The sequence below is a fragment of the Chroicocephalus ridibundus genome, chromosome 2 (assembly GCF_963924245.1).
Source record: "Chroicocephalus ridibundus chromosome 2, bChrRid1.1, whole genome shotgun sequence".
Classification (NCBI taxonomy): Eukaryota; Metazoa; Chordata; class Aves; order Charadriiformes; family Laridae; genus Chroicocephalus; species Chroicocephalus ridibundus.
Window position 1 is genome coordinate 62,852,888 of NC_086285.1, and position 15,417 is coordinate 62,868,304.

The following is a 15,417-nucleotide window of genomic DNA, read 5'->3' on the forward strand; positions in this document are numbered from 1 at the left end:
GTGTTTAATGCCACTGAAATGCAGCAGGCTGTTCCCAAGAGAGGCAGCCTTACACTGCCTCGAGGATGTCTGCCCAAACCACAACACAGGATCCTTGGACATGAGTTAGCCCATTCATCTCAGCATCAGATCTGGTGACTCTGCAGTGGTGAGGTTTGTTGGATTAGCTTGTTTATTTAATGGTTTGAAGGTTTTCTTATGGGTTAGCTCTCTGTCAGATCAAAGAGTTAGACTTGCAACGTGGACAGGTAATCGCTGAATGCGGTGTGCAAAAGGAGTGGTAAGGGCCCATGGCTGGAGGTGGGGGGCAGGTAGAACGGCCATTTTAGCAGCCTTTAAAGCAGATAGAACAGGTTTGTTCCGAAACTGCATACCTGTGTCTTCGTGATAGGACTTGATCTGTAGGAACTTTACTGTGAGGAACACAGTTATTCCACCGTGTTACCAAACACCCTTAGGAAATTATGATTAATACTTAGGGCAGAGCTATGAGAAAGGTAACTTTGGTATTTTAGGGCATTAGCTCCAACTCTAAGGTGGGAAACGTCAGGATTCACCTGTCATTTTCTGCATATGCTTCAGCATGTGATACTGGAGTAAGTAACATAAGAATAGCGTTCAATTAAACAAAAGGTTTTTTGAAGGAAATATTCCTGCATATAGCTTTAGCACCATGGTTATGAATCTTTAAGTTTGCCTTTGTGTCAAGTGCTAAAATTTTCTGTTTCTGACTTTTGCAAGTATAATTCAGTTTATACTAGTAAGAGCTTGCTTTTGAAACTATCTTTTGTTACAAAGGTAAAACAATATGTAGATGTGTGCTGCCTCCTCTGCTTGAGACTAGAAAGGTCGCCAGCACATACTGATTTTCCAGATGCTGTAGGATTTATTTATTTACATATCTGGACTTGCCCCGCTGCTGTATACAGAGTCATTTATGCATGGTGTGCACAAAACAACAAGGGGAAAAAGCAGTTTGACCAATTAAGAATGAGGAAGACTTGGAATGTTTTTCCCTGGATACATCATGCGTTGGAAAGGGAGCATTTTAGCTGCAAGGAGAAATTGCGAATTGGTGTGGTCAGATGGAAGCAACAGGACTATAATTTCATGTCTCATCTGAATCCAGATGATGGTCATAGTTCTGAGCATAAAACACAGATGTTCTGATACGTTCTTTCAAACTCTGCACAGCACTTCAGAGTAGTAAATCCAGAAGTGTAGTCCAAACATCACGATACACCACTAGGCAGATAACTGAACACTGGAAAAGTAATCTACTCTTTGCAGAATCCCCTACCACCTCCCAAGCCTCAGCTGTATAAGAAAACAGGTAGATAAATTGAAACAGCAAAATTAGTCTGTTTTGACTGTGGGTGGGAAAAGGAGCAGCAAGCCTAAAGTTTGAGAAACAAGGAAATACTCTTTATTAGCTCCCGTCCTTTTTCAAACATGCTTGGCAGTTCAGTTGTCTTTGAGTATATAGGTAGAGAGGTGGGTGTTGGCCTCTCCTCCCAGGTGAATAATGACAGGACCAGAGGAAATGGTCTGAAGCTGCGGCAGGGGAGGTTTAGATTAGATATTAGGAAGAATTACTTTACTGAAAGAGTGGTCAGGCACTGGAACAGCCTGCCCAGGGAGGTGGTTGAGTCACCATCCCTAGAGATGTTTAAGAAACATCTAGATGTGGCACTTCAGGGCATGCTCTAGTGGCAGAGATTGTAGGTTGTTTGGTTGTGGTTTGGTTTTCTTGGTTTGTTTTTTTTTTTTTGTATGTGTGTGTGTGTATGGTTGGACTCGATGATCTCAAAGGTCCTTTCCAACCATGAAGATTCTATGATTCTATGCAATATCTGTGTGAGGAGAGGTAGTGAAGGCGGCATTAAGGTATGCAGGTCTGTCAAATGCTCTAGAGTTCCAGGTACAAACTCAAGCCCTTAAAAAGTCGGTTGTCTTCATACTCTACTGAGGATTAGTGCTTCTGTGCAAGGATTAATAAATAACAAGAAATACCCTCTGTACTCACTGGGATAAATGGCAACTGTTAAATAGTTTTTTAAAAAAATATCAGATAACCGAGCACAATGAGTTTATGTTTTTATTCCTGCATGTGTGTGAACAAGCTAATGTATAATGTCATGGAAAGCTCCTCTTCAGACTTTTAGTGTTGCTTTCCCTCCTCAGTGCACAACGGTAGCATCAGTTTAGCCTGCCTCTGTTCCCCTGTGTACGCACATACATGCAGTAAGGCTGAAGTACTCAGCATACCTGCAGTGAAAGGCTGTAAACATGTGCTATTCTAGCAAGAAAAGAAAATCTTACAATATAAATGAAATAATCCCTTAAAATAACAATAATACATTCTTGTTCTTTGCCAGTTTGTGGCAACGGAGCACAGGGCTGTTGGACGTAGTTTACCTTACCTTGGACTAGACTCATAGAATTAGGATAACGAGGGGATCCACTAAGGCAATTAATTAGCTGTTGAAACTACTGCAGCACAGGAGGTGTAACTGATAGCACAAGAAAACGCTGGCTGCCATGGGGATGAGGAAATAGCCATGAATAAAGGATAACCAAAACAGCAGTTGTTCACTGGTGAGTAATGGTTGGTTTTACCTAGTAAGGTTTTAGGGAGAGCTCTGTACCCTGTGACTTAAACAGTCTTTGACTGTTTATCGAGAATGGATTGGCCTGTGATGGAAGGAGTTGGCAGATGAGGGCTGAATGGCTCTGAGTGAGGTTGAATGGGCGAGTGAGCGGGAGCAAACAGTGCTGGGTATGAATGGGATTGATGTAATACATTGTGTGTGTGTCTAATTTGAGGGTTGAATTATGAAAGGATGATGGGTTTATCTGTTTTCCTGCATGAGCGTGCAGAAAATACATGCCTTAAGAAGGTATGCCTATGTTTCCAGTGCCCTCCAAAGCTCGAAGAATGAATTTAAGAATGAAAGCTCTATGCGGCAGCCAGGGTGTACGTTACGGTGCATTCTTACCTCTCTTTGCTTGTATGTTTCTGCACTGATTGACAAACAGGCAGTTACCTCTCCTTTCGCATTTCTTCCTAGAGGTTTTTATACATGTATACCCTTAGCCTAGGTTAACACGGCACAAAGTATTGACTGCCCATGGCGCAGAGTTCTAGGTTCTGTCTGAAATAATGTCTTGGGTTAAGTGCTTGGTGTTCTTGAGAACAGGAATAAAGCCAACAGCGATCCTTGAATTTCTTTTTGCTAGGATGTGTCTGTGTGAACCATGTAGCACAGTGGCTGATAACCTCTTTTCTCCTTCAGTGCTATGTTCGTCGCTTATCAGAGATGAATTAGTGCACTATACATTAAGATTTTTCCAGTTTTTTGCTTTTATATGAGCTGAGTTACATGGGGGTGAGTTTCTGGTAGTAAATGAAGCTGCCATTTACTAGTAACAGTGCTGCAGTAGTTCTTAATTTTAAATAACAGGAAGGTTTGTAGCCTGAGAAAATGTTGATGCGTATGTAAGCTTGTCTTTGCAGCCTTATGTTCCCCCTTTACTTCGGTCTATGTGTATTCTTTCATGCATAATAACACATGACTTCAGTCTACTGTTAAAGATCATTTGTAAGACTTATTTCCTCAAACCAGCCTTCTTTTATCAAAAAGCTTAGGCTTATGGGATAGAGAGGGAAAGCTAAAACAATGTTTTGCTTCTACCTAGAAAACTGTAAAAGCAAGAATCTGTTAGTAAATTTAGAGAACAGAAAGGTTTTTACCCATTTTCAGTAAAACCTACCATTACTCACCCGTGTCTCATCCCCACTCCCCACCTTTTCACTCTTAAAATGTTACAATTTGTGTCTTCAGAAAAATGTTATAAAGCAGTCAAAGAATTATGTGATCCAACTAAGGCAAAGCACACGAACACATGCACTCGACATTTGAGGGCAGCCTGTTTCCATTGCTGTGACCAAGAGATGCATGTCTATCTAAATCCACCAGCACGAGGAAGAGGGGGACTGTATTTTCCATAAAGTTGAAATTATATTGTTGCTCTCTGCTCATTCTGATTCTTCTTCATGCATGAGTGACTGTGTTTGAAAATACCATCTTAAAACATCCTTAGGTCACCTGATGCGGTGAGGACAACACAGGTATCCGGTTCACACAGTCTTACATTTTGTGTGGAGTTTATGTAGTTTATCAGCTGAGTAAAGAATTGAGCATTAAACAAAGCCATCTTCCCTCCCTCCCTCAAAAAAATCCCAACGTGCAAAATGAATAAAAACGAGGAGGCTAAACATCTGATTACAAGTGTCTGGAATATCTTCAGAGATTTTTCCTCTATCAAAAATAAATCTTTGAAGATGGTCCAAATTACAGTATCGTAAATCATGCTACAGTATATCTGCAGACAAAGAAGCGGAGAAGAAATCCTTTTTGCATACTTGGTTTAATAATAATTTTTAAAAGCATTGAACTGTTCCAGATGTTCCCATTCACTCTGATATTTTGTGGGAGAGCAAACCCAGTCCGTCTGAAATAAGGTGTAAGGTGACAGGAGAACAAAGCTTGTTCAAATCCTCACGTGCCTTATTTGCATGTACTAATAATACACTACAAAACCTGTTGTAGCTTCCATCGCCCAGGAATATTTTGGTACCTGACTTTGGAGTTAATTCTGCAGTGGTTAACAGTAAATTTAAATGAAGTTTTCAGCTAAACTGAAGTTAAAAATGGAGTTTTAAAGTTATAACTGGAGTTTTAACTGAATTCAATTTTTTAAACTACACCAAATTTAGTTAATTTTTAAGCTAAAGTTAAAGATGGAACTTCAGTTACATTTAGCAGCACAGTAACTTTTCATTTAAGTTATGTCATGTACTTGTTCCACAAATTTTTAGCTATGCTATAACTTTCAGGATGTGGCCACCTGAGTCGTGATGTCATGATTATGACATCTTTGTACAGGTTTGGAGATACCAGTTTGGATTTTGCAACAGGCTTGCTGCCCATGCTTGGCACGGTGTACAAGAGCTAAGAAACTAAAGTGGCCAGACCTGTGAAGCTGCTGTGTTCTACATGAACAGGTTTAATGGCCTATTTGGATTTAGGGTAGAGTTTAGACTTATTCACTTGCTTGTTAGAGTAATGGGTTATAAGGAGTTTAGAATCCTAGTCTACTACTCATTCTAGATAGGGGAAAATAGACGTGCTGGAACGTGTCCAGAGAAGGGCCACGAGGATGATCAGAGGGCTGGAGCACCTCTCCTATGAGGACAGACTGAGAGAGTTGGGGTTGATCAGTCTGGAGAAAAGAAGACTCCGAGGAGAGTGGCCTTCCAGTATCTTAAGGGGGCCTACAAGAAAGCTGGAGAGGGACTTTTTGGGATGTCGGGTAATGGTAGGACTAGAGGGAATGGATCAAAACTAGAGATGGGATGATTCAGATTGAACGTTAGGAAGAAGCTCTTCACCATGAGGGTGGTGAGACACTGGCACAGGTTGCCCAGAGACGTGGTGAAAGCCCCATCCCTGGTAGTTTGTAAGGCCAGGCTGGATGGGGCTTTGAGCAACCTGATCTAGTGGGAGATGTCCCTGCCTATGGCAGGGGGGTTGGAACTAGCTGATCTTTAAGGTCCCTTCCAACCCTAACAATTCTATGAAAAGAGAAGAGTTTGCTTGTGAATCATTGCTAAACATGGGATATTTTTTCAAGAACAAAGAGATTTTTGTGGTTGCAATACCAGTTCCTACTAATTTTAGAAATATTAAGGCACTGAAGATATCACAGACACAGCTCAGTTGGCTTCTGTTCTGATTAATCACTTTGAAACAGTGTTCCTATAGAGCTGTGAATCTGAAAATTTGAGCTTAACAAGATACTCTGTTAGGACTTGCATCAGAAATCCATTATTTTGTTTCAACTGGGTCCTTCTTCCACCACAACCATGTTTGGCTCAAGTTTTGTCTTGCTACCTTTGAAGATGTTATTTTTCCTTTAAATTTATAACAGTGATTGTAAAGCTGAAAGAATTGCTTTGGTGTAAGCATAAAGCTATCTTGAAAGCTTGATCATTAAATGCCTTCTGCAAAAATCTTAAACTTTGTAGAAGATAAATGGTGCCAGAGGAGGAAATCGCTTCTGATTTGGATAGTATGGTAACATTTTTTAGTATGTGGGGCAGTCCCTGAAGGCTCTGCTGTCAGAAATTAACTTCTGGACTTTTTTTTTCTTCATGAATTGTTAAGCCTCCCGTTGGGCTGAATCCCCGTGTTTCACCATAATGGGTAGTCGGAGTTATGAAGATCTTTTTTTAACTGCTGTATAGGCAGTGGCGTCTGGAATTTCTGCAATGCTAACATAATTCTCCCCAGAGTCTTATTTCAGCCTTCAGGACTATGCTGAGGTCTGCGAAAGGGGCACTGGAAAAACAGCCTAGTGGGAGTTTTCACTGTAAATTTCTCGAGAGAACCTTGAGTTTTATTGATCTGTGGGTTGAACTGGTGGAGCCTCTTTTATGTCATGCTAACTTTTCGCACAGGTTGAAGCTATGGTGAGAAGCTCACTTCAAGTGCATCGCTTTGTCTGGTCCTCTCTATACTCCTCTGTGCGTGACGTGCCTGTACGCAGCAATAATTTCCATGTCTGTCTGCAGAGTCTGTTATTTGTTGTGTGTATTATTTTTTTAATTATGGTTGAATTGTGTTGGTTGGTTGATTAAACATACATCCTAGTAATTTTTCCTTTTGTTTCTTCAAACCACATGCGGTTTTCTTGACCATGTGTACATGGTTGTCATATTTTCTTAAATGTATAAATGTTACCTTTTGTCTCTTGTGAAAGGGATAGTGTTGAAATTAATTCATTATACATCTATACACAAGCTTTGATCACCCATTTAGCTATAAAATTACAAAAAAAAAAAAAAATCTAACACGTTTTCATTAAGCATTGAAGCCGATAGAGATCTTTGCTAATTTCCCAAAGATACTCTAAATGAAAATGTGTTTGGCCTTATGTTTAAATGTGAAAAATTTACAATTAATGGTTCCAGTATGAAGTTAATTCTTAGTGATTTGACAACATCTGGCATTTCCTAAACTGTTCTGCAGTTGATTGAAAGCAGTGTTGTCAAATAAAACTGCTTTGTAAGGTCATTATCCTGCTGTATTTAGTGCTAGTGTGGCCTCCCCTTGAGTATTGTGTGCAGTTCTGGGCCCCACAATTTAAGAAAGATGTTAAAGTACTTGAATGTGTCCAGAGGAGGGCACCAAAGGTGGTGAAGGGGCTGCAAGGCATGTCCTCTGAGGAGTGGCTAAGGACTTTGGGGTTGTCGAGGTTCGAGACAAAGAGGCCGAGGGGCGACCTCATTGCTCTCTACAGCTTCCTGAGGAGGGGAAGGGTAGAGGGAGGTCCTGATCTCTTCTCCCTGGGATCCAGTGCGTTAGAGAATCAGAGTGTGATTCAGGTTGAAAGGAACCTCAGGAAGTCATTGGGTCCAACCTCCTGCTCAGAGCAGGTTCAGTTAGATCACATTGCCCACGGTTGTGTCCAGTCAAGTCTTTAAAACCTCCAGGTTGTAGATTTCATAGCGTTTCCAGACGCCTGCTCCAGGGATTGACCCCTCTCCCTGTGCAGCTCTTTTTCCTTGTATTTAGTCAGAATTTTCCTTGCTGCAACTTGTCTGTTGCCTCTTGTCCTACCACTTTGCATCCCTGAGAAGAGTCTGGCCGCATCTCTGTAATGCCTCCTGCAGGCAGTTAGGCATTAGGCAGTGAGGGCCCATTCTGTTATTGGGAGCGAGCAAGCCAATTTTCCCAGCCTCTTCTCATGTTGTGTACTCCAGTCCTTGACTGTTTTGGTAACCCTTTGCTGGATTCAGTCCAATTTTTTATACTTTGGATGCAGCACTGCAGATGTGGCCTCACAAATACTGAATAGGGGTGAGTAATCACTTTTCTTGACCTGGTGGCTACTGTCTTGCTATTACAGTTCAGCGTGCAGTTGGATTTTTGCCACAAGGGCAACAGCCAAGATCTCCCAGTCATCTTCTGCATAGCTGCTTTTCTATTCAGTTCCATTCGTAGCTGCTGTATATTCTACCAAGCCTGTATGCTTTCATGAGATTACTCCATCCCAGTGCTAGAAATTAAGAAAAAGCAGTGTGTCTCACAGATACAATGAAGTGCATGTAATCTTAATTTAATTTAATCACAATTTAAAGTTTAAAATGCTTAGCTTTTTCTAGCAGCTGATTATTACAAGACATATGGAGACAGAAATCTATTGTGGGGTTAAAAGATATGTTAGAAAATATGATCTGAAATTCCAAACTGGAGCTATTAAATCAAAGAATGGTCTGATTTAAAGCATTTTTGTCCCCTTGCCAAGCCTTTTATGCACCCTTGTGTCACCTGTGTATGAGCAGAACCAACTGGTTCAGCAAGTTAAGAAAAGCACTGGGAAGGCTGTTGCTGTCTGAAATTATACCATATCTAGAAGCATTTCCAGACACCAAGGAAAGTCTTTGTTGGGCCCTTTGAAAGTTGAGGATTATTTTGTGTCATGGAATGGTGAGATTGGAAGGGACCTCCGGAGGTCATCTGATCAACACCTTCCCTTCACCCACTCAAACAGGGTTTCCTACAGTTGCCCAATACCACTTCTAGATGGCTTTTGACTGTCTCCAAGGAGGGTGACTCCACAACCTCCCTGGGAAACTTGTGCCCCTGGGCAACGATGCCCTGAATAACATGCTTTAGCTTTTGATCATCCCTGAAGTGGTCAGGCAGTTAGACTACATGATCATTGTAGGACCCTTCCGACTGGAATGTTCTGTTCTCTTCTGTTCTGAATCCTTAATACTAAAGGATGGCAATTATTATTTTGATAATTTGAAGTACATTATGGAGCCTGCAGGTTATTTAGAGCCCCTTATAGAGGGGTGAACAAGATGATGCTGAAAGTTCTTATGAACTTTGTTTTATAATCATCTCTTGTAAGGGGTTTCCAGTTTGACTGTAATTTGCACAGTTGGCTGTGATAGGTGGAAGTTAAGTGACGGTCTTAGATGGACTATGATGGCTTTTGGAAAAGACTGATAGTTCTGTTTCACACATGATAAGGACTTCCAAAATGGGCAGAAGGGCTGTCAGTCCAGCTTGTTTTTCCACCTCCACAAGAAGAGGTCTCACAGAGTTGTACCACATATGCTGTGCTTGCCACACTCTCACATAAAGGTAGTTTTGAGGGTGGCCCACAAGCCTGATGAATCATGTGGAAGCACATAAGCATCATCTCACTAGTTGTGACAATTGAAAGTAGAAGTGGACCTTTTTAATGGTGTGTCTCATGCAGTTGGTAAACACAAACATGTGTAACACTTGAAGAGTTAACGTAGCAGTTTTTGAAGTTTAGGTGGGACAACTGCTAATATACGCGATAGAGCGCCTCTTGACATGCCACTGCAGATGAGATTTTGAGCTTAGTGTTGTTTTCTTTCTAACAGTTATAAATACTTCTCAGTAGCACTCCAGGAAAGGTAAGCAGCTAAAGAAACCAGACAAAGACTAACCTTTAACCACTGACCGTGCTCTGTTAGCTGTAGCATTGGCGTGGTGATAACCATCTGACAAGATAAATGCCTGACGCAGTTCTGATGCCAGTCTGTTGGAATGTTATTATTTGTTCTTCAGGGAAAACAAAATTATTTTTGTCGTTCACAAGGGAAAAGAGAGAAATGAGAGTATACAGAATGCTTTCAAAGAAATAAATACGTCTTCATGGGATATTTGTGAAGCTCTGCCAAAACTTTAAACTAAACTACAAGAACAAAAACATATGATGTGACTTCCAGGAAGTCTTGGCTCCTGACACTTTACACTGCAAAAGATGCCTTTTAAATTAATAACTGTCAACGTGTTACATTGTGAGGCAGCTCTGAAGTACATTCGCGAAACTAATCAACTGTGTAAAAGTCAGTTTTTGCTGACAGCTTTGCTTAATTTTCATCCCTTAGATTCAAGTTATTTGCTTTAAGCTTTCTTGCAATATAACAGCTCAACTTCTCCTCTCCGTTATCCACCATCTGCTGGGAATTTTATATGTAAAGCACTTCCACTCTATTTAAGGAAAATATCCAGTTTTCCTGAGATACCTCTTTGCAGCTTTCTGCGGACCATATTAACTTCATAGAAATTACAAGCTTCACGAGTGTGTGAATACTAATGACATGAGTGTATGAATATCATTGACAATGAAGCCCTCGTTAGCATGTCAAGTGAAATCTGTGCTAAATTTTGAGGTCTGTTTTGACCCATTGAAAAGGTAGACGTTCTCTCTCATCATCTACATGGCTGTGTTAAGTAGGAGAGGCACATTCAGAAAGAAACGGCCTGTACCTTAATAACTGGGTTACAAATGGAGTGAAACTCTCATGTGTTGTTCCTGGCTTCCGTTGCTTCCTGGGGAGGAGTGGTGGGACTGGGAGTGCCTGGTCTCAGATGATTTCTTCAAATTCTGAGATTCTGCACAGTGATTCCCACTCATTTTTCTTTACAGAAATTACAAATAAAAAAAGAATTCCAATGCAAAAAGTTGGCAAATTCTGCATTAGTGTGAAGTCTGTCTACATTGCTAAGCATCTTCAATTTCAGTACAAATCTTCATGATTTTTTAGCATCACTTAAGAAGTTTGGGAGATACTTGTGATTTTGTATCCTTTTCTGGCTTCAAAGATCTTGTTCGATGCATCTAGCTTGCTCACAGTGTCTTTAGAAGATACTCTTTCCACATGAAAGACCGCACATAAGTTTCTAGTCAAGCAACAAAGGGTTAAATAAGTGTTTAAAATATGGGTGCTTAAAAAAATATTTTAGTTTTCAAAGTTGTACCATAAAAACAGAATCTCAGCTGTGTCCTTTCCAAGATGCTCTAGGTATATTTATATTGACTTGATAAGATAAATAACTGACTAAATTTAGACCCTGAAATTTAACCCTATTGGTGGAATTTTCAAAAGTGACTAACAGGATTTTATTTATTGGCTTAAGTAGTCATTACTGTCACACTGGCTTTGGTAGCAGAGCTGGATTTTTCAAAGCATCTAATTCTGTAGCTTACAAGAGATTTATTAATATTTTTAGAATAAGCCACTACTTGCCAGCAAGTTATTCAGGTTGATGCATATGTATCTCAGTGCAGAATCACTTAAGTACCATGGGTTTTAGTCTGAAATCCCTGTCTGTATTTTAATCTTAAATAAAAGGTGTTCTTCTATACAGAAACCTATTTGTGCATTGATGCTCTATAATTGTGCTATGTAATCAAGGTGAAATGTCTATAATACAGGCACTTCTGCTGCATGTCAAATTTTACAACCTGGCTTCTGTCAGCTACTTCAGATTAGGAAATGGATGTGTGTGGGAGGTGTACACTCGTCGTCTTTCTCTTACCCAGGTGGCTGGCCAGCCCTCCTGCTGATTTAGATGGAGAACGCGCTCTGGACTCCTGCTGTTAACAGCTCTGTGATCAGGGTCTGTAGGAGATGTGCTTAATCAACACATACTTAGAGTTGGAAATGATTGTAAGAGTTTAAATGACACTGACCAATGAAAATAAATTCTTGTATTAATCCTCAGCTTCTTTTAAGAGAAATAGCTAATTCTCAAAGATCTTTTTGCACATATATAGACAATAAAAACTCTCAGAAGATTATCTGAAAAGTTGCTGCGCAACTTTGTATTGTCCCGTGACTACACAGAAAGGACTACTCTGGCGTCCTTATTGTTGACTTACGAAGAAGGGTAGGAAAAGCAATTGCTGCAGGAATTTTCTGAAAGTGCCTGCTGGTGGGAGTAGATGACTAAAGTATACAGTCCTGCTAATCATAAAGCTCTAGCTAATGACACTGTCTTAACAGTGACTTTGGAAACAAATGCTGCTTTAGGCCCTTGAATATTCTGGATTGTTCTGCTGCCTCAGCCTACTCTTGTGCTCAGTTCCTCAGACTCCGAAACGTTACAGGTCCTCTGTGTATCTAATACCTAATTTTTATGATGAAGTGTGATTGCAGTGTGTGTCAGAAAAAGTGAGCTGGGTTTATAAGGGCCAGGGTCTGTGTTAGCTAAGAAGCAGCTGGTTTTTTTCGGGGAAGATGCAGTCCTGGAAAGCAGCAGTGGTTTTGGTGCTGAGAGCTGTTACGTGTTAGGGATGGACACAGAGGTTTCACATTTGGCTACCCGTAGCGGTCCCTGCTGGCAGGCTCTGTCGGTGGCACTGGGAGTAACCTCTTCTAAAAATAAGCATCAGCTGAAGCGTGCTGCTTCACTCCTCTGGAACCGGGCGTGCTGCAAGTATGTTCCAACTTGTGTCAGCAAGGCTAAATACAATTGGTTTTATCCTTCCCCTCCATGTGTTTTGTAAAGCAATTACGAAATGTCTTTCATGGGCCTTCTTGAACAGAATCAGTGAAGGCGCAATAGTGAAGTTCGTTTTAACAGCTCTAACTGAGAGGAAAAAAAAAAGTTTATTAATCAGTTTATCTATTTGTTTTCAGCAACAGGTACGCAAGATAGTGATGCAGCAGGGGGAAGGATCAGAAAGTTAAGTGTTGGGCAGTATGACAATAATGTCCCTGGGCAGCCATTGTATAACAGGTGTGGATGGATGAAGTCTCCTACTGCTGACCAGGCTGTAAATCCAGGATCACCGGTTCCTGTAGGGGAGACCAAGGAGGTAAACAATGAAGAATTTTTCAAGACATATTTATTGAAGTGAATGGCCAGTAGGGAGTCCTGTGTTCGTGTTCGGTGTCCAAAATCAAAGTGAAGCAATTGGGCAGTTGCATTGTGGCAATAAGAACAACGAATGACTGTAGTTATCTCAGAAATGCAATTCTTGTTTAATGATGTCCTGCTCTTGTCCTCTCTGTTTGCATGTTTTCAGTGTTCCAAGATCTCTCTGCTGGAACAGTGGATCCGATTATATGAAACTTTCTATAATCTTAACGAAAAATGCCTCACTGTGTTGTAGGATTAAGCGGGAATTTTCACACTGTAATTTTCACTTTTTTTGTGCCCTTTCTAGATGGCTGTTGCATTTTACCAAGATGAAATAGATGGGGGAATCATCTCCCCAACAAAAAATGGAAATGAAGCTGTCCCATCCACACCAGCTTTTCCCCTGTCACCAGACACATCATATGGTAAGGAAATGTCTGTCTCTTTTTATTTATTTTAATAGCACTATTAATATTTTACTGTTACTGAAGAGGAATTGCACTTTTCCTTCTCTCCTAGTGAAAACACCTCCACTATACCATCAGTGCATTCCCTCCTGCCAAAAGGTCAGCAGCCCATCTGAGCTGTACAGAACCAGTCCTGGTAAGATAGATACACCTACTTCTTAAATAATTTGAAACCGAAGTGCGTATGAAGGCAAATAACACAACAGTGTTTATTCCTTTATAAACAGGACATACACCTGGTGATTTTTGATATGTGCAAGTCAGAGAAATACAATTTAGCAGTACTATTTGAATCATATCAAAAAGAAGTAAACAATGAAGAATTATCCAAGAAAATTTTAATGCCCTTAATTGCCAAGAGGGAGTCCTGTGTTCGTGTTCAGTGTCCAAAATCAGTGAGGAGCAATTAGGCAGTTGCGTCCTGGCAGTAAGAGAAAATGCAATTCAGCGTTTGAGGCTATTCTGCTTTTGTTCTCTGTATGTGTTTGCATGGTTTCAATGTTCCACGATCTCTCTGATGATATTTGATAGTATCAAAAGAGTACTGTCAGGAGACTTGAGTTCCTTGTGATTTTTAGTAGGTTTTGTCTCCAGCTGAGGAAACAGGGATGTTGCCATCTTGCCAGGAAAGTGAAGCTGGCAGTAGAGCTTGGCAGTAGCTATGCTCAAGTCAAGGAGGATCCTTAATCAAAGGAATGAATGTTCTGGTGGGGTTTTGCCACAATAAAGTTTGTAAATGCGCAATCGTGGAAAAGTAGTTGATAATTATATGGTTAAAGATTTAATGTGATCTAGCTATGAGTTTTATTAATAAAGGCCTTAACTCTTTGCTGCTAAAAATAGCTGTCACCCCGAGGAAGGGGCTGGAGAAATTAAAAAGAAGCAAAACACCCTGTTTGGAACATTTCATGTGGGTCACAGCTCATCTCTAGATGATGTTGATCACAAAATCTTAACTGCAAATTAGATTTTGTTACCTGTCACCTGTCCTGTGCGAAATTATTAAAAAAAAAAAATAAGTTTTTAAAAAAAACCCAAGTATTTCACCTGACTGCATGAGAAAGTGCTGGACATAGAAGGAAGCCAACATAATTTATTTGAAACCAGAATAAAAATCACAGACCTCAATTTAAATTGTATGCATTAGAAGATGTTCAGATGTTAATTCATGTGTGCATATATAGTTTTATTGCTTAGGCTATGACTGTCTTCTCAGGCAGGTTCTTGATAGTAGAGTTTCCAATAAATTCGAGGGTGGATTTTGCTGCAATAATAGTTACAGTATTGTGTTTTTAACTTTGGAAAAAAACACCTTCCTGTCTTATTTGCCTCATTTAACAGTTATCAAAAGCAAATAATATCAAACATCAACACAGAATAAAATTATCTTTAGTAATAAAGCAGTTTTCTACCCAGTTCAAGACATCTCTTTATGCTTCACTTGCTTTGCCCTTTATTCTCTCAACTTAAACAGTTAGTGGTAGATGCCCTCCTTAGGGCAGCTTCAGCAAATCAATTACAGGTTACTTACGTTGGGTTATTGTACTGAACACTTGGTTGTTAAATGGTTGCCATCGCTGTTGCTAAGGGTTAGGACTCGCACTTGAAAATTTTGTGGCTTTCAGTGTGTTTCTCTGTTTTGTTGGTGATTGTCCTGCTTAATTCCAAATGCTGTCATCTCCCAAATGCTGGGGTTAGATGCTCAGTTAATGGGACATTAAAAATAATTACTCTAGTTTAGACCATAGCAGGTAGTTGTCCCTTTGAATGCCCCTTTAAAAATGGTGCTCAAGGTGTACTGAATGCTACAGGTTAAGTACTCAGCTCCCTATGGCTTTGCTTTTAGCCACAAACATAATGTCCTTTGATAAAGGTTAAAGGTGTCTGAGGCGGGTCAGCTAGAATGCATGCAATACACCATTAGCAAGCACCACTAAGAAATCTTAGTTAGTTCCCACCAGAGCACAGAAACTTCTATTGCCAGAGGCAATATTAGAATCCCACTTTAAATATTTTTTTCTTTTTTTCTCATTTCCCTTTACTGTTCTACTTTATTTATTGCCTATATCTACAGTAAGTATCTATTTATTGCACTTACTTGCTTCTGCATCTTCTGACTTTGGCAAGAAGTGAAGATGATGTCTTCTCATTATTTTTGCTAACAATCCCTAATTCATGGCCAGAGCAAG

At 40.2% G+C, this 15,417-nt stretch overlaps 1 protein-coding gene across 17 annotated transcripts in view; it reads left to right on the top strand.

Moving 5' to 3' along the window:
- The window catches only part of TNS3 (tensin 3), a 221,061-nt gene that overhangs the window by 158,411 nt on the left and 47,233 nt on the right, over nucleotides 1-15,417 (top strand). For all 17 annotated transcript variants that reach the window (XM_063325678.1, XM_063325677.1, XM_063325681.1 and 14 more), the window contains 3 exons: nucleotides 12,539-12,717; nucleotides 13,069-13,186; nucleotides 13,281-13,364. In XM_063325678.1, the coding sequence (XP_063181748.1) occupies nucleotides 12,539-12,717; nucleotides 13,069-13,186; nucleotides 13,281-13,364 (381 nt within the window). The remainder of the gene's footprint in view (nucleotides 1-12,538; nucleotides 12,718-13,068; nucleotides 13,187-13,280; nucleotides 13,365-15,417) is intronic.